Here is a 26,411-nt window from a genome sequence, read left to right on the forward strand (position 1 = left end):
GTCACGGAGATCCTGCAGCTTTGGGAAACCAGGACAGGCCCTTCCACATGTCCTAACCCATTCACCGATGATATGGATTTGGAAGTGGGCCAATTCAGAGCCCTGAATCTGGGCCCGGTGGCGGATGAGCTGGCCAGCCCACCGGCTCTCCCTTATCCACACCTCCAGAGCCATCTCCACGGTGCTGCCCTATCAAGGTGCAGGGCCCCACTCTCTCAAACCCTGCACACTGTGAGCAGTCGGGTCAGCTCTCTCTCCCACTCTCACGAGCTCAGAGCTGGCTCACTCCTGCCTTTGCCACCAAAGCCAGTTCCACTGTGTTACCCAGGCGAGGTGCAAGGTCTGCTCTCCCAAGTTTTACACCCAGCGAGGGGGCAGAACTAGGTCATAATCCCAGCTCATGAACAGGTGGGCAGATTTTCTGGCTGCGGAAGATGGTGAGTGGCAGGAGGTAGGAGCATCACCTCTACACCCATGCCTATCCTAGGTAGGGGAGTGGTGGGGCCAGCTCTCCCATACTCACACCCTTGGGGCAGGCTCACCCATACCCTAGCAGCCAGGGCCAGCTCCACTGTGCTGGCAAGAGAAGGGTACAGTTCTCCAGAGCACTCCATTCAGGGAGGGGAGGGACCAGTTATACACAAGCCTGGACATCCACATGGTCCCTGATGGCTGCCCCAACGAGGGACATCCCCATGTTCTCAGATGGTAACATGAACCGTGAACACTGATATGGACCCATCGCTATGTGGCTACAGGTTCAGACATGACCCTTAGTGGCAGCTCAGGCTGGGACCTCACCATGGCCTCAGGTAGCCACTCAGCTGACTCTTCCTCCCCACCCCCGGAGTCTCCAGTCCCATCCCTCCTCATAATGCTCAAGCTGCTCCTCTTCTCCTTCTCTCCCACCTAACAACCACATCCTTGCACACTGAGGTGGCTCTCACTGCAGGCTGGCCACACAGCTGGCAGCCCCTGGGTGACCTCCTCCATCATGCTGCATGGGGTGGCAGTAAGGGTGTCTATGGCCCACTTGTCCCGTGTGCTGGAGGGAAGGTCTGTGGATGGCAACGGTGGTTCAAAGCTTTCTGGCTTCCTCCTCCTGCACTGTGGTGCCTCGATCTGATCTGACTTGACTTTTATGAGGCCTGGGTATAAGACAGCTTTGGCCACCCAGCCGGGCATCAAACTAGGATGAACAAAGGAACAAAGGACTGCCATCTTCTCAGCCCCTGACTGATGGGAAAATAACACCACCAACAAGGTCTCTCTTTGTCCATAGCCAGGCATCACTTGTTTTTATTGGTTATAATATTTATTTTAGGGGTAATGGAGAGTTGGTTCAGTGTGATGAATGCTTGATCTTCCAGAGTACCTGAGTTCAATTCCCCAGACCCACCTCAATCACCTCACGACAATCTACAACTCCAAATTTTTAAATGAAAAAAAAGAAAACTCAACTACACAATTATTCTTAATATAGATATTCCAAATTATCTGTGCTTGAGTGTAATAAAACCGGATGATCTGCCACCAAAAAAAGGCTATATATGAAATATGGAAGAATTTAAACCAGCAGGCATAAATGCAGCCCCCATATTTCTAAAGTATTGAGTGTGGAGGGGCAGGTTCAAACATTTAAGGAAGTGTTCTGGCTATGAACACATCTCACCTAAAACCCAGCCAAAAATGCATGAGATTTTTTAATGTCTACTTTTTACTTTTGCATATATGTGCGTGTGTGTGCTCTATGTACGTGAATGTCCATGTATGTTCCCAAGTGCATGGCCCTGTGTGTGGCAGAGGCTGACATAGGTGTCTGTCACTGTGCACTTTGTTTACTGAGTCAGGATCTCTCACTGAACCCAGAGCTGGCTGTTAAGAGACTCTCGCTAGCCAGAGCCCCTGTCTCTACCTCACAAGCGCTGGGTTGCAGGTAAGCCTCCACACTGGCCCCACTTTTAATGTTGGTTCTGGGGATCTAGATTCTGGTTCCCACACTTAGGAAGCACCGAGTTTACCCACCAAGTCACCTCCTTGACTCAACTTTAAAGGCCACCGCATGAAGAAAAAAGTTTTTTTTATTCCCCTTCCCCTTCTTTATGGGTGTTCCCCCCCCCACCCTCCCCCCATTGCTGCCCTCCCCTCAACAATCACGTTCACTGGGGGTTCAGTCTTAGCAGGACCCAGGGCTTCCCCTTCCACTGGTGCTCTTACTAGGATATTCATTGCTACCTATGAGGTCAGAGTCCAGGGTCAGTCCATGTATAGTCTTTAGGTAGTGGCTTAGTCCCTGGAAGCTCTAGTTGCTTGGCATTATTGTTCATAAGGGGTCTCGAGCCCCTTCAAGCTCTTCCAGTTCTTTCTCTGATTCCTTCAACGGGGGTCCTATTCTCAGTTCAGTGGTTTGCTGCTGGCATTCACCTCTGTATTTGCTGTATTCTGGCTGTGTCTCTCAGGAGAGATCTACATCCAGCTCCTGTCGGCCTGCACTTCTTTGCTTCATCCATCTTGTCTAATTGGGTGGCTGTATATGTATGGGCCACATGTGGGGCAGGCTCTGAAGAAAAAAGTTTGAATGCTAATGGATGCCATGAACAGCCCTCCTCTCCAAAGGTGCTTCTGAGTTTAGCTTCAAAACTGACCGGCACTCTGAAAATATTTAGGGAAACATTTGAAACTATTTTGAAAATATTCGATGCTCTGATCTTCAGGAAAACTTACCTGGTAGAAATTAACGAAGCAGCTGATATTCGTATAGAATGGACAGTTTTTAATTTTTATTTTAAACTTAGTTATTAGGTAAAATAGTGTACAAAGTATGTGCGGATATTTGCCCTCTCAGCTCTTGAGTATGTCACATGATGATTCTGTTTAATTTGTCTTTTGAACTTTTATATTCATATACATTCTTACCTTGGGCTCTCAAGAGTGAACAATTCAAACATGGGTTGAGGGAGAGAACCTCAGCCTCAAAATTTGGTTGCAATCAAATCACCAATCGCCAATAAGCACAGGCTTTTTAAAAGCCATTTATATTTCAAAATGAAATTAGGGCATCTTTTTCCTATTTTAATCAACTACTTAAATAAGGTAAAGTAAGTCATCTTTTTTAAAAAAAAAAAAGATTTATTTATTTTATGTATGTGAGTACACTGTAGCTATCTTCAGACACACCAGAAGAGGTCATTGGATCCCATTACAGATGGTTGTGAGCCACCCTTTGGTTGCTGGGAATCGAACTCGGGACCTCTGGAAGAGCAGCCAGTGCCCTTAAACACTGAGCTATCTCTTTAGCCCATAAGCCATTTTTCAAAAAGATAAATCAAAATGTAACTTTAGTTTATAACTGCTTTTATGTTCCCTGACTTCACCTAGAGTCTACTTCAAGAAAGGAATTCTTGGGCTATCCTGGGGTTGGTCTGGTGTTGCTACATATGCAAATGCCAAATTCTGTACCCAATGATCTGGTTGCCCTGAGATGGAAGGATTCTCACGTGTACCAGCTTTTGTTGTGCAAACTTTTTCCCTAGATTAATTGATCAATAAAAGGCTAAAGCCTGTGACTGGGCCATAGAAAAGGAAAGACAGGACTAGAGGATAAAGTGAGGGGTCTCAGGAGAGACCAGGGAAGGAGGAAGGACACAGGGGAGAAGAGGAGGCTAGCGTGAGAGGAGATAGACCATGAGCAAATGACCAGGAGAAACAGGAGGTAATGAGGAACATTCAGCTGGGATGCAAATTAGAATAGCTCAAAACCTGCGCACTCTAGGCAGTAAATAAAACATCAGGGTTGTGTGTCTTTTATACGAGCTAGTTAGAATATAAAAATGTCATTTACAGGCCTAGATTTTTAGAATAAGCTGTCCGAATCTATTAGTCCTTAGCTAACTTCTACACTTGTCCCGATCCTGCTAGTTTGACCCATTTAGAAGAAAGACACTCAATTAAGAGGGAAACCATGGTAGGGAGGCCAGGCTGCCCCGTGAGCTACAGAAGGTGGTCTAACCAGACGCTCAGTAAAGCTCCCTCCAGCTTAAACCACCACCCTTGAATTCCGAGATACAATGGACAGTGAGACTTTTCCTTTAGGTATGGGGAAAAGCTAGACTTGTTCTAATAGTGAGCATGCTCCCAGACTGACACCCTGTCTTTATCTGTGGACCTTTGAGGAGGAAAGTAATTTCCCCTTAGGGAAAATGGAGTCAGGAGCTAAATCTCTAAACAAACAAACAAACAAACAAACAGAAAAGACTGGGCTTCCCAGTAGGATGAAAGAATTAACAGCAAACCACATTCTGGCTTAGAGAAACATTTTCTGCAGCCCTTTTGTCACTTTTAAACGTCATTTTTTTAAAGGAATCTCCACACTTCTTTTATGCTGGCTGCACCAGTTTGTGCCACTCCCCAGTGAATATGTGCTGCCCTCTCCCCACAGCCATGCCAGTGTCTGTCATTTTACCTACAGATCAATACATTTCGAAACTCTCATGAGGAGCATCTGTTTGCACTAGATGACAACTAACACCCTCATCCACGCTTGGCCAAGAGGCAGAGAATTAGAGACTGCAGAATGCTTTGCCCATAACAGATAAACACACCACAGGTATCCCTCCCAAACCCTAAGGACCATTGAGGGAGAGGAGGCAGAAAGAGTATAACAGATATGGTGGATGACTACAAGGAAATGTCTTCTGGACACAGCAAGACACGATGCGTATGAACTCACAGTGGTTGGGACATCAAGCACCAGACAAAATCCCAGTATGGAGTCAGGTATCAGGCACACAATCCAGTCCCTAACTGTGGAGCTATTAGCAATTGTTAGGTGCTGGGCTGGGAGGGGGGAGAGGGGAGGGAGGAATGGGGAGGAGAGAGGGGAGAGGGGAGGAGGGGAAGAAGGGAGGAGGGGAGGAAGGGAGGAAGGGAGGAGGGGAGGAGGGGAGGAAGGGAGGAAGAGAGGAGAGGAGAGTTAGTTTTAAGAATATAGCCTCTGCGAATGCCAGCAGCAAACCACTGAACTGAGAACGGGACCCCCATTGAAGGAATCAGAGAAAGAACTCGAAGAGCTTGAAGGAGCTCGAGACCCCTTATGAACAACAATGCCAAGCAACCAGAGCTTCCAGGGACTAAGCCACTACCTAAAGACTATACATGGACTGACCCTGGACTCTGACCTCATAGGTAGCATTGAATATCCTAGTAAGAGCACCAGTGGAAGGGGAAGCCCTGGGTCCTGCTAAGACTGAACCCCCAGTGAACTAGATTGTTGGGGGGAGGGCGGCAATGGGGGGAGGATGGGGAGGGGAACACCCATAAAGAAGGGGAGGGGGAGGGATTAGGGGGATGATTGCCCGGAAACCTGGAAAGGGAATAACACTCGAAATGTAAATAAGAAATACTCAAGTTAATAAAAAAAAAAAAAAAAGAATATAGCCTCTGGTTAGTTGACCATTCTAACAATAATTGGGCAGCACAAATTAGTCTTGAAGGATAAAAAAAATTAGGAAACAAAGTTAGAAAGGTAGAGAGAGGATTAAATCTGAGAAGAGTTGGGGAGGTGGAGTGAATATGATTAAAACGAGTTGTATGAAACTCTCAAGGGACTAACAAATTATCTTAATTGACACTGGCTTATACGTATTTACACGTGTAGAATATATCAGAGAAATGTGCATTTCTACCAAGCCTGAGATTTCAGAGCCTCTAAATGCCTCTGTTCTAGTTCTTAAAATATCTACAGAACAATATGTTCCTTTCACATGCCAGGATGTTGGCACTTGTCATCCAAATTCCCCATAATACCTCCACCCTCCCCCACCTTCTCAGCCTCCAGTAACCATTTTTCTACTCCTACTCCTCCACTTCTTTCTCCCCCTATTCCTCCTCTTCTTCCTCCTCTATCTTCTCCTCTTCCTTCTACCTCCCCTTCTCCTCTTATTTCTTTTCTTTCTCTTCCTCTTCTTCCTCTTCCTCCTCTTCTTCCTCCTCCTCCTCCTCTTCTTCTTTTTAGTTTTTTCAGGACACAGTTTCTCTTTACAGCCCTGACTCTGCAGACCAGGTTGTCCTCAAACTAACAAAGATCTCCCTGCTTCTGCCTCCCAAGTACAGGGACTAAAGGCATGTTCCACTGTTTATCTTCCCCCAACTTCCTAGTGAACGACACTCATGAGGCCTTAGGTACTCCCAACTAGGGGAGGAGGTGGTTTCATCTCTGACTGAAGCATCATCTCAGAAGACAGCTTTCTTGACAATAGATACCCTCAGTCCCCAACATCTCATCTCTCGGCACCCCCAGCTTAACCGACTCACATCTTGGTACACTTGCATCAACTGCATGCAACCATTCTAAAAAGCTCCAAGTTACTCTGTGCGGATAACAAACCTCTTGCCCTACCAACACTGACTCACAGGGAGCATTTAAATGTGGAAACCAGCCCACCCACCCTCCACAAACTACATGAACAACATTTGAGCAAAAGTCCACTCACTTCCAGTCACTGAGACACACATGGTGTGCCCTGGTACCTCATGATGTATACTTAAATCCCTACCTACGCTATAGGCTGCAACTACTTTACCTACACTTAGATCCAGGCATCAGGCCCTGGGCCACAACTATACAGGCTCACTCTCCTCCACCCTCCTCGGCCATTGCCAGGAAGGCAAACAGGGCTGAGTAGCTTTCATAATGCTGAAAAGGCATCCATGGCGGAGCTGAGCTCTGAGCCGTCGGCAGCGTGTGTCACCAAGACGAGTCTGAGCCTGTAAGCCATGACGTCCCCGTGACAAAAGCTGAGATTACCCTTTCCAGGCGATGATCCCGATGTTAGACTTTTTCCATCACACAAACACCAGAGAAGATTCTAGACCAGCAGGGTGAGCGAGTGATAAATAGACTCTCTTGTCTGGGAGGGGCTGGGACATCGCAGTGCAAAGGGGAAAATGATGGATAACTGACTGACTTCTGACTGCCTGGACAAGATGTGCTATTGAAGCCAAATCTCTGTTGAGATTTGATCACAAGGAAAAGTCAACTCTTAACGCTCAGAAATGCCCCTTCCCCAGGACCACTGGTGTGGATACTCTGCAAGTACACACAGCTTCCTTCAGTTCCCATGCACATGCTCGGTGCCTACAACAGGGCCTGGCATACAGTAAGTCCTCAGAAGTGTGGGAAGAAATTACTGAGAGGAACGATCAGAGCTCCCTCATTGCTTGCTTTTGGTCACTGCTGAATCTCCAGGCCTGCAATAGTGCACAGTACAGAGCAGGCACAAAACACACAACTACAGACCATGCAAGACGAGAAGCCACAGGGCTCATGCTGCCTGCTCAGGCAGTGTCTTGGGCTGGGTTCTTGGCCTCTCCCATCAGATCCACACAGGCCAACAACTGAGCCTGCCCAGCCCCAAGGGAAATGGTCTTGCCCTGTTGGAACACAAGTTCCAATCCCCATTCCCTGTTTCCTTGTTAAGGAAAATATGGAGGTCAATACTGAAGGGAGAAGCTATTATAACAAAGTCACAGACAAGTGATACAAAAGCTGAGACAGCATATCACACAGATGGCTTACCCTAGCTACAAAGGAATTTTTAAATGGAACAAACTATGTGATTTACATGTACAATAATCAAATCTACTCATTTGTGTAATTAATATATGGTAATAAAAATACTAAAAAGAAGAGAAAGAAGGAGGAGGAGGAAGAGTAGGAAGAAGACAAAGAAGAGGAGGAAGAGGAGGAGGAGGAAGAGGAGAAGGGGAGGAGGAGGGAGGGGGAGGAGGAAGGAGGAGGAAGAGGAGAAGGGGAGGAGGAAGGAGGAAGTAGGAGGAGGAAGAGGAGAAGGGGAGGAAGAAGGAGGAAGGAGGAGGAAGAGGAAGGAGGAGGAGGAAGAGGAGAAGGGGAGGAGGAGAAAGGAGGAGGAGGAGGAAGAGAAGGGGAGGAGGAGGAAGGAGGAGGAGGAGGAAGAGGAAGGAGGAGGAGGAAGAGAAGAAGGGGAGGAGGAGGAAGGAGGAGGAGGAAGAAGGAAGGAGAAGGAGGAAGAGGAAGGAGGAGGAGGAAGAGGAGAAGGGGAGGAGGAGGAAGGAGGAAGGAGGAGGAGGAAGAGGAGAAGGGGAGGAGGAAGAAGGAGGAAGGAGGAGGAGGCAGCGACAACCTGGATTTGAACAGTGGTTCCTGGGAGTGCAATGGTTCTCAGCTCGTGTTTTGACCAATAAGCTGTAAGTATGCAGTGCCTCTAACAGAACCAAGAGCTGTGGGAACCAAGTGTGGTGGCCCACAACTTTAATCTCAGAACTCAGGAGACAGAGAGGCCAAGTGGCCTCCTATAGGGGAAGGTCTGGGTCTCAAAAGCACAAGAATATAAAGGGAATTTTGATAGAGTATCAGGAGGTACAGATGGCTTCACACACACAAGGTGACCGTGAGTAGTTTCAAAGACGTCTCCCAAGACCATTTGCAGAGAAAGCCACTGTGCAGATAGATCCTGAGAAACCCGGTGGTGGTGGTGGGAAAAAATGAGGCCTGTGAAGAAGGGTCAGGAGAGATGAGAGATGTGGAATGGCATCATGCTCCAGAGTGCCTTCCTCTGACCACTTCCTAAGGATCTTTCATTGATCAGCTAAGTTGAACAAGGGCTACACATGTTCCTGATTCCTGACTTACTAGAATCTGTAACAAATGCACATCAAATGCATCTGGGTCTCTAAGGTTTCATGCAGAATGTTTTCTAAGTAATACTGGTGAAAGAAGCCATACTTTTCAGAGCATCTTCCAAGACAAGGTCAGGGCATTGCTCTTCAGAAAATCCTAGGGTATAAAGCAGGCATGGAGGTGCATACCTGTAATCTCGTGCTTGGCAGGTAGAGGGTGGAGACTAAGCCATTTAAAGTCACTCTTGGCTACATAACAAGTTCAAGGTCAGCCTGGTCTGACATGAGATCTTGTCTCAAGGGATTAGGAAAATAAAACAAAAGAAAAATCGTAAGGCACCATGGGTGCCACCACGCTCCACACCATAATGGACTAACCCCCTAAAACTGTAAGCAAGTTCCCAATTACATGTTTTATTTTATGAGAGTTGCCCTTGTTCAATATAGCTGATCAATGAAAGATCCTTAGGAAGTGGTCGGAGGAAGGTACTCTGGAGAGTGATGCCATTCCACATCTCTCATCTCTCCTGACCCTTCTTCACTGAGTAAGAAAGACTAAGAAGGCAAGTGAGAAAATGAAGCTTAATTCTTTTTCAGTGATTTGGGGCCTGTGATGGATTGAATGAGAATGGCCTTAATAGGCTCGTGTATTTGAGTGCATAGTCACCAGGGAGTGAAAGGATTAGAAGGATTGGACCCTGTGGTCTTCTTGGAGGTGTGTCACTGGGGTTGGGGGTGGGATTGGTGGTGTTCAAAGCCCAGGCCAGGCCCAGTATGTCCATCTCTGTCTATCTTTCTCTCTCTCCCTCCCTTCTGCCCACCCCCACCAGTACGTAGCTCTCAGCTACTGCTCTAGCACCATGGGTGCCACCACGCTCCACACCATAATGGACTAACCCTCTAAAACTATAAGCAAGTTCCCAATTACATGTTTTCTTTTATGAGAGTTGCCTTGCTCACGGTGTCTCTTCTCAGCGGCAGGATAGTGACTGGACAGGGTCATTTTATTTGTTCAGAATAACTTCCCAGTTATTCTTCAGGCACAATAGCAATCATGAAATTATAAAACCATAATTGGTTCACAATAATAGTAATAGTGATGATGATGATGATGATGATGATGATGATGATAAATAATTTATCACACTCACAAAGACAGCAAATTGAATTCCAGGCTAAAGTTACAGTTCCTTACTCTATGACAGCCACAAACATCAGTTTAAAATTTCCTCCCCGACTTATTACCACAGCAGGAGGAAAGAAGCACAATCTGTCTAATATCTAATGCACAAAGCATTAAGAAGAAATAAAAGGGTCCTGTTCTTAGCTCTTACTCTTCTCTGGTCTCGTGCCCTCTTCCTCTTCCTCTTCTCTCTCCACCCTACCCCGTTCCCTCCACCTGCTCATGGCTGGCCTTTATTCCTCTCCTCTTCTATTCTTCTTCTCTCATTAAACCTTCTATGTGGGAAAAGAGAGAAGAAATTTGAAAAGGCCACTTTTACCTTCAGGATTCCCTTCCTTCCGGTTGAGTCGTGGTAGGCATTGGAAAGGAAGAAACCCAAGTTCCTTCACGTGAGTCCAACACTGCCCTCTTCTGGGAGGTGCAACCAGCTCCTAACATTCCTTCAACAGGTCATCTAGAAGGTCTACAAAATTTGCCCCTTAGTTACGTGGATCTAGCAGACTTGGGGTTCTTGCCAAACTCTTTGGGTTTGCTATCTTTAGTCCTGTTCACTTGGTTGTCCCACAGGCCCATCAAATTCATCCTGTCTAAACTGAGTACATTGTATGTCATAGTCCCGCCGTGTAGCCCACCCAGAAACACCCCAGTCACAGAAAAACTGTCCTTTTTTCCCACAACACTCATCTCTTTTCCCACAACAGCCATCTATTCCCACCTCATCTAAGACAATACTCCTTTAGCCCCACTTCGCCCTAGACAACATCCATCTATTCCCTACCTCCCCCTTGGACTTACCTCATCAAGTTATAGCCCTTCTGAAGCCCTCTGACCAGTCCCCTGGCTTCCATTTAGAGCTCCCAGAATTCTCAGGGAAAAGCTCCCGTGCCCTCTCCCAGATCTTCTAAAATCCCTGCCAATCTGGCTACCCTGAAGTCTGTGTTCTTGGTATTTCTACTACCACACATGGGCGTGCAGACAGGAAATGACCGATATTCTCTCTCATTCATCTCCAGTCTCTGGGATTCCCTTCTCTCCCTTAGATCCCACCTCCATATTTTCCATGAGGCTTGCCTTGACTCTGCCACTGTCACAGGCTACAGCATGCTTGAAACAATTTTTCAAATGGCTCACTTGCTATACTCTGCCTGGTGAGCTTGTTTTCCTGTCCAGCCACAACCGCCAGCCTTCTCGGCTCAAGAACTCCACAATCCAGTATTTATTTAGACTTCATTTTTGTTCTCAGTTTGAAGGCAGACAATAAGGGAAGAAAGATGCATGAGGTAATCCCTATAAAACTTCAGAGATCGACTTTTAAAAGGGATAGAGCGTAAGAACTAACTAGAGGTGATATGAAGAGGTAGAGCTCTCAGAACTGGCAGGTCAAAAGCTTTCCTCTGGGTATGTCTGTCAGCCAAGTAGGAAACCTGATCAGCTACAGTTACAGCAGTTTTTTTAAAAAAAAATGGGCCAAGTGCTTAGGAAAAGCCAGCATTCCTGACCCAAGACCAGAAAGAAGTTTCTTATACGATCTTCAAAGAGAAAACATATTACCTAGACTACCTCCTTGGGCAGTCAGAGCAGTGGTCACAGAACACAGCCAAGGCAATTCCTGCCCCCAGCCCAGCCCCAAGAAGCAGCAGGGACAGGAAGCTCAATTGCTCAGGCTTAACCCAGGAGCAGGTACAGTGTGCTTGGATGATACACAGACCCCAGCAACTCCTCACAAATGTTCTTTCTCCAAGGCTTCCTTTCAGCCAACGCAGAGGAGAAGGACCTAATTTCACACTAGCTGTCAAATACTTGGAATGCAGCTACCCTGAGCTGCTAATTAAATGCAGAATCAAAGTCCTAACCAGCTGTTAACACTCAGGGCAGAGAAACAAAGGACCAGCCCAAGGCTGTCCCTGACCCCAGCATCTCAGCCTCATCAGGCTGGCATCCCTTCACGGTCTCTGATACTTCGTGAAGTCCCACCATCAGCCCCAAACCAAGCAGATGAATTGATTCTGCTCCACGGCCATGGGAATATTCATTTACATCTACATATAATTTCAAAATAAATAATGTCGATATGATAACCCTAGCTGTACTTCAACATTAACAGTGCTTTCCTGCGTCACTGGAAAACAGCAGCTATGGCCCTGCATTACTTCACGGCCATGCGCCTCAACGGGGACCACTTGCTGACAAAGAACATCAAGAAGAGGCTGAGGGGAACACCTCACCAACCATGTCAATCCCTAGGGGGACTTGATCCAGGAGGTCTAGGGCTTCCTGCCCTATGAGAAGTGTGCCATGGGGCTGCTGCTCAAGGTGTCCAAGGACGGCTGTGCTCAGCTTCATAGGAACAGGGTGGGCACGCACATCCACATCAAGAGGAAGTAGCAGGAGCTGAACTATGTGCCATGAGGAAGGCCTCGGCCGAGAAGGACTGGCCTCCCCACTCCGCCCAATAAAAACTCAAGTTACAGAAATGAGGCACCCAGTGGTTCTGTGTGTACATGATGATAAGATTTGTGTTAATGCCTGGATTTAGAGGGAAGTTAAGATTCTATTTCACACGAGAAGCACAGTAATATGCAAAAAAAAAATCCAAGTAAGAATGTTTCCTACAATAAAAAATATGCTTAGTATTCAACTTACAGTTGGAATTATTTGCATAGGGAAAATGTGTGAACTGCAGCAAGGCTTCTGTAACACTCCCCCCCCCCCACCACCACCACAATAGTCAAAGAAACGCCCAGCCATGCTGAATAGAATTAGGAGCAAATGGTGTTCCTTCTGGCAAGCTGAGTGCTCTGGAAAAGAGTGGCTGAGTGGTTCCTTGTGCCTTATGTGGAGTAGGATAATAACTGTATTATAAAAAAAAAATCCCGCCGTGGGAACCCCCACCGTTAGCAGGGCTGCATTCAACCTTGGTGTCGGCTCTGTAGGACCAAGGTTCTCAGGGCCATTCTGGACCCCAGCAAACACCCCTGACACATCACGCCTCATCTCTAAATGCTAGCAGGACCGTCCACTCCTCCTGACAACGAAGACATGTCTTGCCTTTGGAAGCTCCACCATCGGAGCCCAAGGGAGGAGTTCTATAAAACTTGACTGAGCGGAGAGGTTGTCGTGCTGACTTTGGAAGAAGGAAACTTGGGGCATTGGAGAGACACCAATAAAGGCTGTGCTGAGACAGCTCTGAAGATCTGGACCACGAGGACCTGCTCCAGAGCTAGCAAATGGCAAAATGGCATCGTGTAAATGCTAGCTGAGTAAGATGCGTAGACCGTACAACCCCAGAGCTTACCTCTCTACCCCTTATTTCCTGCTATGCTCTCCGCTATACACGTCAACAGGCTGGTTAGTAACCCTGCCTTTTCTGGCTTCCCTACATGGGGTAGGAACAGGCATTACCTTCTTCAGTTTCCGCAGCTCCAGAAGGCATGGTTGCTCTCTCTGTCTTGGCTTCTTGATCAAGAGCCTACAGGATAAAGTGGGAAAAATTGTTGAAAAGCACTTTGGGCCTCAGATATGTAAAAGAAAGGGAAAACCATCACAGACCTTAGAACCGGGAGAGCTGACAAGGCAGCACCAAGTAGGGTAAGATAAGCCCTGGTAGAGGAACTCACAGCCAGGGTCCCAGGATGACAAAAGAAGCTGGTCAGGGGCAAACACCCTCCCGCCCCCCGCCACAAACTCTCACTTTTTCTGCAGTTTCTCAGAAACACCATGTCTGTCCTTCTGGCGTATTCTACAGTCCACACTGGTACACAGGTGATGTGAGAGGAGCAGTTGAGGATGCAGGACCACAGTCAGGGCACATCCAGAGTGACCACAGGTCAGAAAAGTATGCAGGCTAGCACAGGCTATCCCTGGCTGGATCCAAGTTACTGAGCCATCTCAAGGCCACAGCAAAAAGCTACCCTCTTGTGACCATAATGATTTCCTTTTGAGATTCCCTCAGCCCATAAAAATATGAAAAAAAATAAGGAATTATATGTTTATTTGCTGAACAGCTGAGTGGCCAAACATGGTATCAACATAGGTTCTACAATGAACCTTCAGCCCCTTGGGTGGAAAAATCACACAGCTAACATAGCTGCTGACTCCTGCCATGCATACTATTAGGCCGGTGAATGGAGTGCCTATTTTACTGACTATCTCAGAGCATCCTAAGCTCAGAATATCTATCCAATATGCAACACCACAAAGGGGCAGTGGGCACTGCGTGTCTAGACATCCACTACGGGCTACCCCTGCCTGTGCTCTCTATGAATATTTTTCCCTCTTCTTGACCCCACATATTAGGAAAAGACTAGACTAAGTCTACAATGGGTACTAGTAAGGAAGTGTGACTTAGTTAAATGTTATCAACTTGATACAGCCTAGAGTCTTCTGGGAAGAAGGCGTCTTAGTTGAAGAATTGTCTTAATCACATTGGCCTATGGCCATGTCTGCAAGAGACTCCTGATTGATGATTGATTGGGGGAGGGCCCAGCCCACTAGGCAACACCGTCCCTAAGCAGGTAGGCCTGGGCTATATAAAAAGGCTAACTGAATCAGGGTAGATGGTTCATCAGCTAGAAGCCCTTGCTGCCCTTCCAGAGGACCTAGGTTCAATTCCCAGCACCTGCATGTACAATCATTCATGACTCCAGTTCCAAGGGTTCTGATGACCTCGTCTGACCCTTGCAGGTATCAGGCACACATGTGGCACACATACGTGAATGCGGTGCACATAAAACAAAACAAGCAATCTAAAAACTACTGTTTATAAGAAAGTGGAGAGTGAGCAGCAAGCCCGCCCGTAAGCAGCATCTCCCCATGTTTCAGCCTCTAAGATTTTGCCTTGAGCTCTTGTCCTGATGTGTGATAGGTGGGCACGGGAAGTGTTAGCCAAACCAACCCCTTGATCCCCAAGTTGATTTTAGTTGTGATATTTTTCACAGCATCAGAAAGCAAACTGGAATGGGGTCGGGAGGTGTGCCTAGCATGAGGAGTGGAGATAGAAGAGGGGTGATCATACAAGATCAAGATCCAAGGTAATCATCTGCTATACGTTTACCCCGGTACAGCCTTGACCTTGAACCCCTGTATTTTACCGAAGGGAGTTACCAAGCCTGTGTGAGAAAAGGGCATCAGACAACACCAGTTTTTGATTAAACTAAACACTTAACCTTTTTTATTATAAATGAGATTTTATTTTGATGGCTACTTTGGAACACGAATTTAAAAACTTAAATTTCCTAGTTGATTTGTTTATGATGTCTAGGTTCTAGAACCAAATTGACCAGCCCACCGGTAAATACGACGAGGCTTTGTTAAAAGGAGACCATTTTAAAAACATCAAATGTGCAGACAAGTTCTCGCCTATTGCAGGTCAGGCCGCATCTATGAAAGGCTCTGAGTACAATTCCCAACCCACACAACAAATTAATCATATTCATATATATATATGTATATATAATATGTATATATAATTAGATTTATATTCACATATGTAGAGAAAGGCTACTTTTTAAATTCTTCACTAAGTTATGTTTGTTTGTGTATGTGTGTGTTTATGTGTGGGGAATGTGTGTGCTGCTATGTGTGTGCAACAGAGAACAACTTGTAGCAATAGAGTCTCTCCTTCCACTGCGTGTGCCCTGGAGATGGAACTCAAGCTTGACAGTAAGTGCTGTTATGTGCAGAGCCACTTAGACAGCCCAAATTCCTTAACATTTGTCACTAAGGTTTGGATATTCAGCAAAAGTTTGACTTTTAATATTGTAGTGGTTTGAATGAGAATAACCCCCATATGCTCATATGTTTGAATGCTTGGTCCCTAATTGTGGAACTGTTTGGAAAGGATTAAGAGGTGTGGCTTTGTTAGAGTGTCACTCCCAGTGACATACCTTTAATAGCCTATGCCATTTCTCTCTCTCTCTCTCTCTCTCTCTCTCTCTCTCTCTCTCTCTCTCTCTCTCTCCTCTGCCTCACACTTGTGGATCTTAGTAAGCTCTTAGCTACTGTCCCAGAGCTGTGCATCCACCATGACTGTCATGAGCTCACTCTCTAAAACTATAAGCAAGAGCCCAATTAAAATGCTTTCTTCCCTAAGTTGCCTTGGTCATGATGCCTTTTTCCAGCAATAGAACGGTGACTAAGACAAGTCTTTATTGCACAGTGCCACGGTATTATCACCATCAACTCTGTGACAGCGGGAAAACATGAAGCAGTAACAGCTCTGAGCAAATGTGGCTTCTGAAGGTGCTGAGAGACAAGCTCAGGACTTGACCAGGTTTCATGATTAACCTCTAGAGAGCTGTAGGTAACTGAGACACGCCCAGACTACCTAGAATGAACATGTCTCCTTGAGGGAATAGAGTATCGCTGCGTCTCCATGTGTACAGAGAAGCCGCTCAGACCATAGTCATACAAAACCAGATTTCAGTACAGATCCAATAAAGCTTGAGTTCTTTTTCTTTTCACTCCCTCCTCCCTTCGCTTTCCTTCTTGTGATTTGAAACAAGATCTGAGTCTGTAGCCCATGCTGGCCTAAAACATGGAACCTTTATGTCTTAGCCTCTGGAGCATTTGAATTACAGAATTATTAGTCATCACTCTTAGTTTAGCATAAAAATACTGTAAGCATATTCTGTATGTAATTGCATTGGTACTATTGTCCACCATTGTCTAAGTGTAGTACACACATTCCAAATAAGAATTGTCCCTTGGGGCTGAGATATCACTCAGTGGTTAAGAGCACTTGCTGCTACTGCAAATGACTAGTGTTCTGTTCCCAGGAACCACAGGGTAACTCAACCACCTGTAAGTCTAGCTCTGCGAAACCCAATGCTGTCTTCTGATCCCACGTGTCCCAGGCACGCATGCAGCATATATACATCCATGCAGGCAACATATGCATATGCAGAAAGTAAAAATAGTAAACGTTTTTTTAAAAAGAATGGTCTGTGTCTGGCTTACACTTACAATACCATAGAGTCACGTATGTTATAGCATGACCAATTTTAAACAAGAACATATACAATCATTTGTCATGTTAATTGGAGTGAATGACTTTGGATGTCAAATTGAATTTGAGGTCCTCCTCAAAATCAAATATTAACGGCATTTCATTTTATTAACCCCATGCCTTTCCCAAAGTCAGTATCTCCAATGTGTATAACTTCAGCAGATCCAACTGAAGGATTCTGTAAGGACTCAAGTGCACAGTGTGTTTGCTGACACAGCGCCTGTCCTATCCTTTCTAGTTTAGCCACCATGTGCCATGCTGTTCTCTGCACAGCTCTCCCAGGGCCATGCGTGTTACCAAGCTCTACCCCTAGGGCTTCTGGGGACAGAATTTGTGCCCAGGAGCTGCCTGGTGGGGACTCGTCACCATTTGGTGACTACGAGAAGCCTACTACTACGAGAAGCCACATGAATGTCTGGAGACTCTAGTATCATTCAATAACAATTAAAATGAGATGAGAAATACAAACGAAGTGAGGCTAAGCCCTCACTAGTGTATATCTAAGCACAATACTCATGCCAGAAAACCTCACACAAAATTTCCTAAAGCTCAATGGCAGTCAGACCGGACTCTGAAGAACATGTTTCATTTCAGTTAGATGAAATTCCACACAGGATACGCTGATAATATTTACTTGACATAGGAACGTTTTAATTGTATTTGTAGTTTAATTATATAACATAGACATAGAAGCCAAGGGCTAGGAGAGACCACAGGTTTCTCTGGGTTGAGGCTGGAATCTGTTTGAAAGGCTGTACAGCCGAGGAAAACGGTGTCTTATCAAATAGATACTCCACACACAGGAGGATACAGGGTCTCTAAAGTAAGTCCGAGGGGCACTGAGCACTGGGCACTACACTGAACTAGCTCCACTCAAAGCAATTTTGCTTAAGAAAAAGAAAAACAAATGTAAATATTCTTTGTATCTGTTGAGAGTTTATGAACTGCTAAGAGCGATGAAGCGTTGTAATCCTGAGACAGGCACTGTAATAGCCTTGCAATCTCACGCCACGGCCAGGGCAGAAAGGAGAAAATCTCTTTATGGAGGGACTACATCCTCACCTGTCCTTTTCATACACAAACAGGTTAGAAGTTTAAATCCCCTAAGTCATCAAAAAGCCCAGAAATAGATGCTACCCAGTGTTTTGGGTAAGACTTAGAATGCCATCAATGAGTGCAAAGAGTGCATTAGAATATTAGAGTTCACGTGTGGGAGCCCGGTATGGAGGTACATGCTTGCAGTTCAATTATAAAGATATAAAGATGGCAAGTTCGAGGTTAGCACAGCAAGACCTTGTCTCAGAAAATAAAACCAACAAAATAAATGCAAGAGAAACAAAAATCTAGGTACCACTAGCTCTGTGAATGGACCACTGGCTCTGTATGTGGACTACTGGCTCTGTGTATGGACCACTGGTTCTGTATGTGGACCACTGGCTCTGTGTGTGGACCACTAGTTCTGTATGTGGACCACTGGCTCTGTGTGTGGACCACTGGTTCTGTATGTGAACCACTGGGTTCTTGTGTGTGGACCACTGGTTCTTGTGTGTGGACCACTGGCTCTGTGTGTGGATCACTGGCTCTGTATGTGAACCACTGGGTACTTGTGTGTGGACCACTGGTTCTTGTGTGTGGACCACTGGCTCTGTGTGTGGATCACTGGCTCTGTATGTGAACCACTGGGTTCTTGTGTGTGGACCACTGGTTCTTGTGTGTGGACCACTGGCTCTGTGCTGCCTAATTCTGTGCTGGTCTTCATTCCACTGATCCAACCTAGGCTCTAACTCCATGTCCTCAAGTTTTCATTAGGAAAAGAAAGTGTTAGCTACCAAGCCCCGCTCTAAAACAATGACCATACCCCTCAGTTCCTAAAGGAAGAGGTGCCGTTGCGCACCGGAATAATGATACAAACCTTGACAAGAAAGGCTCTGTCCCAGAAATACTTCCGGAAGAGTTTGATATCTGCTTCCAACAGATGCTCAGCTGTGTGGTTAACGGTCAGCGTCAACGTTTCTGATGACCGATCGAACTGCAGCGTGGCATCTTCATTAAGACGCAGTCGGGAGAAGCCTGGGGAGCGGCGACCCTGAAAACTGAAACATCACAAGTCAAAATCCCGCACACTTTCTCAGGTCCCATCCCCCATCCTGCCCCCATATTACATATCCGAGTAGAAAACAATCCTTAAAAGTCACGTACACACTCAATGGCACAAGCTCGTGGAAACTGATCCGGGTCGAACCATCTTTGTTTTTCCGCTCAGCAGTGTTTTTAAAAAAAATGTTATGTTTCAAAGGTCCCCATAATAAAATGAAACCGTTCTTGTTTCTAAGCATGGAAATTTACCTATTTCACTCTCCCTTTAACGGAGAAAAGATGCCCCTCTCCCTTTAATGAGCTGTGGAGGACAAATGAGCTGGCAACCAATAGTTCGCTAGGTGATTATAATGGATAGAATCTCCAGGGAGTGGGGTGAGGTTTGGATGTGGTAAACAACTGGTATGTTCCTAACACACCGGTACCACTGTGCTAAATCATGCCCTCGTGCAAATTAAAACATGCACAAATTTGATCAGGTCCTATAGCCTTGAACACATTCATTAGCAATGAAACAGTATAGCCAAACTAAATTCTTGGATGTAGGAATTGTATTTCTTATTTTCTTATCGGGCTGGCTGGCTAAGAACAGCTGTGTTAGCTATGCAGCCCCTTGATGGCTGGGATCTCGGCAGTAAATAAACACAGCTTATAAAAAACAGCAAAGAGGCGTCAGGGGAAAGTACTCATGCTCATCTCCTGGTCACACCCCAACAGACTGTCCCCAAACCCCTCACTTCAGAGAACCAGTTCTACCACTTCCCCTTGGCATGATCTCATTTTGTTAATGAATATTTGCTTTACAGAAATAAATGAGCAAGCCTATAGCTTACTGGTAGCTTGATTTCTAATCTGTTGCTGCTACAATGCTCTAGGAGATGCATGAATTCATTAGAAATGTTACTTTTAGGTTCTGAATTTTGAATTGCCCAGACTGGAGAGCTACATATACACGGTATGTTACTCTCTCCAGCGGCTGGGCAGCGGCAGAAAGCATCATCTGGCAGTGAACTACACGGCCGTGAGGCTAAGATCTGATCTCCCACAGTGGACCACATTGCAATGATGCATAGGAAGCTAGTCATAGCAAACGCACTTCTAGTAAACACAGCCTGGGATATTTTCAACCTAAAACAGGTCCAGAGGACACACCTCCATTTAAAATCAAGGAGTCTCTGAGCTGATATCTCGATCATACGGAGTGACAAAAAGAGATCTGTAAAGAGCACATGTACTCAAAGACGCAGTCTTAACATTAACTCCAGAACCTTCTAGAAGACAAGTCCTCATGGCAACAAGCCCCTGACGTGAATGGATCATAAGCCAGGGCAGTAGTATAGCTGTGATTAATTTAGAATACAGACACTCCATCATATGATCCTATATCCTATAATCATATGAATGGAATCGAGTCTACTTTTAATCCCACCTATGAATGGGTCTATTAAACATGTACATTTTAAAATCTTCTAGGGTTGGAACCGGAAGGTGGTACAAAGCAACCAGCAGATGACGGAGTCCCCTTCCAGGGAATGACACTGCACCAGATGTAGTCACTCAGTCGAAGACGTGTTCTTGCCTCGTCCCTTGTAGCCAAGAAAACAGGGTTGTGTTCATAAGCAAAGGAAAGAACAATTCCCTCGGGAAAGACTTGTCCCTTGGTTAATGACTATTTGATCAAATAAAGCAGGGGCAGAGAAAGAGAAAGTTCTGGTTTCTTCCTAATGGCTACTTAGGCATCAAATCACCGTTAATTAATTGCACCAAATTAATTACATATGAACCAAACATGAAAAGTCATCCCGCTAAGAAACACAATTTAATAATATCCTAACAATATTTAAACTTTATATTATAATTCCCAATGATTCCATTTTGTTTATAATCTGTATGTTACCATTTGATAGAAAGACAATATATGACTTTCTTCTTTCATGATTTAGAATAACAGTTCATCTGAGCACACAATCCGTTGGTCAGTCACTAGGAGTGTTGAGAAAATCGCCCTCACAGACAACTTCATAGCTAACAGATTATCTCCCTTACACTAGTTCACTAAACCCTAGTGACTAACCCATAAGGTTTGCCTATTATTCTGACGATGAAAATCAGGACCTTGGCATTGGACTAGAAATAGTCCAATAAGGAAGGCAGAAACAGTCCCATCTCTCAAATGATTTAGAAGATAGCCAGAAAGGTAAATGGTCATAGCTGTGTAATTATTAATTGTGAGTATTACTAAAATTAATCACAGTCACAAAAGGACGTAGCTCAGAACTTTTGCTTAGGAAATAACGTTGAAGATAAAACCCGAAAGATGTTGTAGATCACTGTTTGGCCAATCTTGGTTTCACCGTCTCCCATCTCTCTCTCACAATATACTCCCAACAAAGCGATCTGTTTTGCACTAATCACACATACAAATGCACTGTGTATGAGAAAACTAGTCGTTGAAAACCGTAAGCGGACATTAGCAGATGCTTTTGTCATCTCCATTTCTCTGTAATGTTTGGCCAGCTTTTAATAGATGTGGACTAAGAAAGACGCTATCAAGCAACTGAACTCACTTTGAGATGTCTTCCACCAGCATAGAGTGTCCGCCATGCAAGGCTAAGTCTAATGGTGTGGTGGCCTCTTCATTAGGTAGCTCCAAGGCCTTGACTCCTCCAGGGAGGCACAAGAGGAAATGGAATAGCTTAGGCAGGGCCCACCTCACTGCCAGGTGCAGGAGAGACTCTCTGTGTAGACACACTGAAGACAAGAAAAGAGCGTGATGTTAGTTCCTCCAGTCATAAAGTTTGATTTGTACAGTTTTCCCTAAGAGATCATGTGCTGGGTCTAACAGAAGATCGGAGCTGAAAGGAACCAAAAGCAACACATCTCGACCACATGCTCTACAAATGGAGAGGGGTCCTGGGATTTGCTGGAGGACACGGAGCCAGGGAGCACAAGAGCCGGGGCACTTATAACTGGTACAGGCTCTTCTGTCCACCCTGCTACACCTTGCTGCTCCCGGCCACTAAGGATGCAGGGACATCAAAATGAGGACACAGGCTCTCAGGAAATATACTTGTTAAATTCTACGGTATCCATGAAGATCTGCCATCCAGACATCCCAGACGTGGCAGGCTATCAAGGCTAGGAGCGCAAAGAAGCCTCTGTTTCTACCCTTCATCCCTCCTGAGAGGCTGTGACAGAGGCAGCTTCTTAAACCCAGAGCGCTTGTGACTATAGTCTGCCCCCAGCCTTGTAAGGTTGCTTTGCCAAGCATTCAGACCCCTGGAGACATCACATGGCCAATGGCACCCTGGTGCTGTGCTGCCGAGGCCTGGCCTTCGCAGATGCCCCCGGCCAGCGGTCCTTGGCAACCTCATGCTGATTTCCTCCGCCGTGTTCACTGCTGTGTGTTATGACCATTTCCTGACTCTCGCTGTATAGGCTGACAGGCCCTTGATGATTTTCTCCTTCTTAACAGTAGCCGGTAATGCAAAAGCCACTGAGTACTTGCAGAATTTGAAAGTGATTAGCTATTGAAGTTTCGATTGTATATGCATGTTTACTTCATATATAATTTGTACAGTATTTACACATGGTAAAAGCCCAGTACCTAGAACGTAGGTGGTTCATGATAGACAATATTGTATATATGTAAACTATAAAAACATTTTTATTTTAAAAAAGCTAGACCCAGTCTGGCTGCGGTGGCCTATGCCTGGAATCCCAGCACTCAGGATGAGAGGCCAGAGAATCATTGTGCCCAGAAGTTTGAGACTGACCTGGACAGCACAACAAGATGCAGACTAAATACACACACACACACACACACACACACACACACACACACACAAAACATAATATGCCTGTCAGGTTCATGAACTCCATATGCCTGGTCACACGTTAAAGACATCTTTTCTGATAGTCTAAATACAAAAATCTGGTCACTACGGATCTGTTGTGATAAGCAGGTCACAGTGAGGGTCTAATAAGAAATGGTGCTCTGGACAATGGGATGAAAGGCCCGGCAGAGTAGGGACCTTGTCTCCTGTCCTTTGGGACCCCTTGAGCATCACGGTGCCCGGCACACTCGCTGAGCATTTGCGGATGAGATGGCATGACACATGAATGGCGAATCCCTTCAGAATTGGCACATTGTCTCTGACTGTGCTGCTCTATGGAGTCCCCACTGCTCTCGGTTCTGTCTTGTATAGCTCCTAAACGGAGTCTCACAACAGAAACTGTGTCCTCCCACACACAACTGGGACATTAAGGACAAAAATGCCAGCTTCCCACACAGCTCACTGCCCATGAAACCATGATCTTATTATTCCCCTGTCTTCATTAACATAATCTCACTATTGCCAGAGACTCCGAGGACCAGTGATTGTTTACTGCAGAAATTTTCCAAGACAGTCATCACCCCTTCAGCGGGAACCACCAGCAGACAGTACAGAGAAGCCCGAAATAGGATTTTAAACTATCATGATCCTAAGGAAGTCCCCACCATCACTAACCCTACTCCCACAGTAAACCCTCTTTATTAAACCAAGCCTCAATTTCTCAGAGACTTTCTATCTGGCCACCCCCAGCCCCTGAAGCCACTAAGGGTTTACAGAAGCGCTACCCAGCTTACCCAGCTAGGACAGCGGTAAGCACAGCTTTGTCTTCCCAGTGTTAAGAGCATTTGGGGAGGGAACATTGAACCCAACACAGCAGTGGCAATGTCCCGTCCCGCTGTGCGTGAATACAAAATAAAGGTGCTCAGTTTGCATTTTCATAGGTCTACCCGGCTCTACAGGGCTTTGCATGTCAAATGGAGAAGGACCCGGACCTGGGTCTTCGGCACAGTAAAGTATCACCAAGTCCCACTCGCGGTTGCTCTGTCTTTGTTGTGTGACATAGCACATATCCCTCTTGATGGCACAGTGAAATAACAGCCCAAATACCAAAGCATCTGAGACCAGATCTGCAGCCTGACTGTGCGCAGTTCCCACATGTTTGCTTGATAGGGTGTCTCGTCCTTACGAGACGTGTTGGTTTTCCCTATTCAGATGCTGGGAACTCAGCCTGATGCCCCATGGACACTATGCACGAGAGAACTGATCTTTCTTTCACCCTTGGAGTTATGACGGTGAAGCTTTTTTGACTAAAAATATTAATCATGGCTTTCGCTGTGGACAGATCCTAGTAGGACAAGTGTGACAACATCTGTACTTTTTTTTTTTTTGCTATTTTAAATAATAACCGGGACAAGACTGTTAGGATCAAGTAATAAGACAAACACATGCCTACACACAGACACACACACACACACACACACATACACACAGACACACACATACACACAGACACACACAGACACATACACACACAGACACACACACAGAGACACAGACACACACAGACACACACACACAGACACACACACACATACACACACATACACACACACAGACACACACACAGACACACACAGACACACATACACAGACACACACACAGACACACACACACAGATACACACACAGACACACACACATGTCAGCGGAAGACAGTCTATCAGCTCAAGACTTGTAGCAGCCACCGCGAATGGAATTTTCATATCCCAGATCCCCATCTGAACATGGTAGAAAATATCCCATCTGTACAGGTTACAATTTTCTTCTGAGGAAAACAAAACAGAGGGAAAATACCTAATGCCACGGTGTTAAAAAGTAGCATTGGTTTCAGCTGTGTAAGTGACATTCCTTAGCTTGTCCACTGCTTGTCTGCTAAAACTGGGGTACTGTGGACTATAGTCAGCTGAGTAAGTTCTCTAGTAACTCCTAAGCCTGTAGGACTAGTCCTAGGCACCTTCTCTCTATGCATGAGGGGAGGGGAAGGAGTCCATCCCTGCTTCTCGAATGGGAGAAAACAGTAAGAAACATGCAGCTCACTCTTCCCTCCCCTGGCCTCAGAACTTCTCCACTTCTAGAAGAGGAAGGAGAAGAAGCAGATGGTTAAAGGAAGCACATAATAAAATTTTGAGAGTGTTAAAGAGAGAGCTCTTTCACTCAGTATAACATTCGTTGCGGAGAAGGGGAACAGTTTGAGATAGGAAGCAACGTGACATATATAAATAATTCCGCTTGTTAGAGGGTTCAGATTTCTTAACAGCAGCTAAGAAAACGGGCTATGGAAAAGGGTTGTACAGTCTGGCAGAGGTGGGGCTGCTTAATTAAAATGAACAAAAGGAAAAAGAACCAAGTAAATGTCTCTCAGCCTTTAGTTAGTACTAGGCGCTATCTGAGGTAACACGACTGAGACAGAATTACTAATAATTGCTGTGATGGGGGCACATTAAAAGGTATGACTCCTGCCACCCTGGGAACACAATCACCCAGACAGAGAGGAACTCAGCAGGCCGTGACTTTCAATAAACCACTCCCGCTTCAGAACCATGAGGGCCCATCTACCCGTGACAGGGAACAAAGCTCCCTCTCCACAGGCCACGCTCTGGGAAGCATTAGCTTCTTTGCAAAGAGGGCCCAACTCATCCAAGCTCATTGCTGTGACTGACTATCGGACAAGCAGTCACTCACAGGAGGGAAGGTTGGCTGTGACGTGTGGTTTGAGACGATACAGTCCTTTATGACGGAGAAGGGTGGGAACAGGCACATGGAGTGCCTGGGCACATTGTGTTCACAACCAGGAGGCAGAATGGCAAATGTTGGTGCTCAGCTGGCTTCTCCCCCCACCCCGCCTATGGAATGCTGACCCTGCATTCTGAGCAGGCCTCGTCTCCTTAGTCAGTACTCTCTGGACGTACCCAAAGACGTGCCTCAGTGCTAATGCCCAGGCGTTTCTTAACCCACTTGACTTGACAACTGAAATTAACTGTCGGAAGTCCACCTCAGCTTCTGTGCGACTTATCTGTGTCTTAAAAGGCAACCCTGGGAATATACTTGTAAGCAGCCCTGGACTTTCTTCCCTAGTCTTACCTACTGTCCCAACACAAAAGTCCAGGGCTTCTCCTTAATGGTGCTAACCTCTGCCATCTAACTCTGTCAACCCCCACCCAAGCTTAAGTTTCTTTCCTCCTCAACAAAGTTCACAGTTTCAGCCTTCTGTGCTCCCTCTGTCTCTCTGTCTCTCTGTCTCTCTGTCTCTCTGTCTCTCTCTCTCTCTCTCTCTCTCTCTTTCTCTCTCTGTCTCTCTCTCTGTCTCTCTCATTTTAAATCTTGGTAAATGTTGTAAGTAGTTACCATGTCGCGTCCTAAATATTATGCCAGTGTGCACCAAATAATATAGTCCGGTTATTTTTAATTCATCCTCGCTGAAAATTTCAGGATATGGGCAAACTAACCCAGATGCTTCAAAGTACAGTATATATGCATAAATAACGTCATAATGAATGAAGCCAAATTTCTTTGTATAGTTAATAAATACTAATAAAAGTATTTAAAACATAATCAGTTAAGCAAGACTCTGGAC

The 26,411-nt window shown here is 45.7% G+C and overlaps 1 protein-coding gene across 5 annotated transcripts in view; it reads right to left on the reverse strand.

Moving 5' to 3' along the window:
• The window catches only part of Arhgef28 (Rho guanine nucleotide exchange factor 28), a 296,466-nt gene that overhangs the window by 138,270 nt on the left and 131,785 nt on the right, over window positions 1-26,411 (reverse strand). For all 5 annotated transcript variants that reach the window (XR_010063623.1, XR_010063622.1, XM_039102531.2 and 2 more), the window contains 3 exons: window positions 21,509-21,692; window positions 18,757-18,937; window positions 13,241-13,307 (listed from right to left, as the gene is read on the reverse strand). Coding sequence is in view for 3 of the 5 variants with exons in the window: in XM_039102531.2 (XP_038958459.1) it covers window positions 13,241-13,307; window positions 18,757-18,937; window positions 21,509-21,692 (432 nt within the window). In the remaining 2 variants the exon portion in view is untranslated. The remainder of the gene's footprint in view (window positions 1-13,240; window positions 13,308-18,756; window positions 18,938-21,508; window positions 21,693-26,411) is intronic.

Source organism: Rattus norvegicus, chromosome 2 (genome assembly GCF_036323735.1).
Source record: "Rattus norvegicus strain BN/NHsdMcwi chromosome 2, GRCr8, whole genome shotgun sequence".
Classification (NCBI taxonomy): Eukaryota; Metazoa; Chordata; class Mammalia; order Rodentia; family Muridae; genus Rattus; species Rattus norvegicus.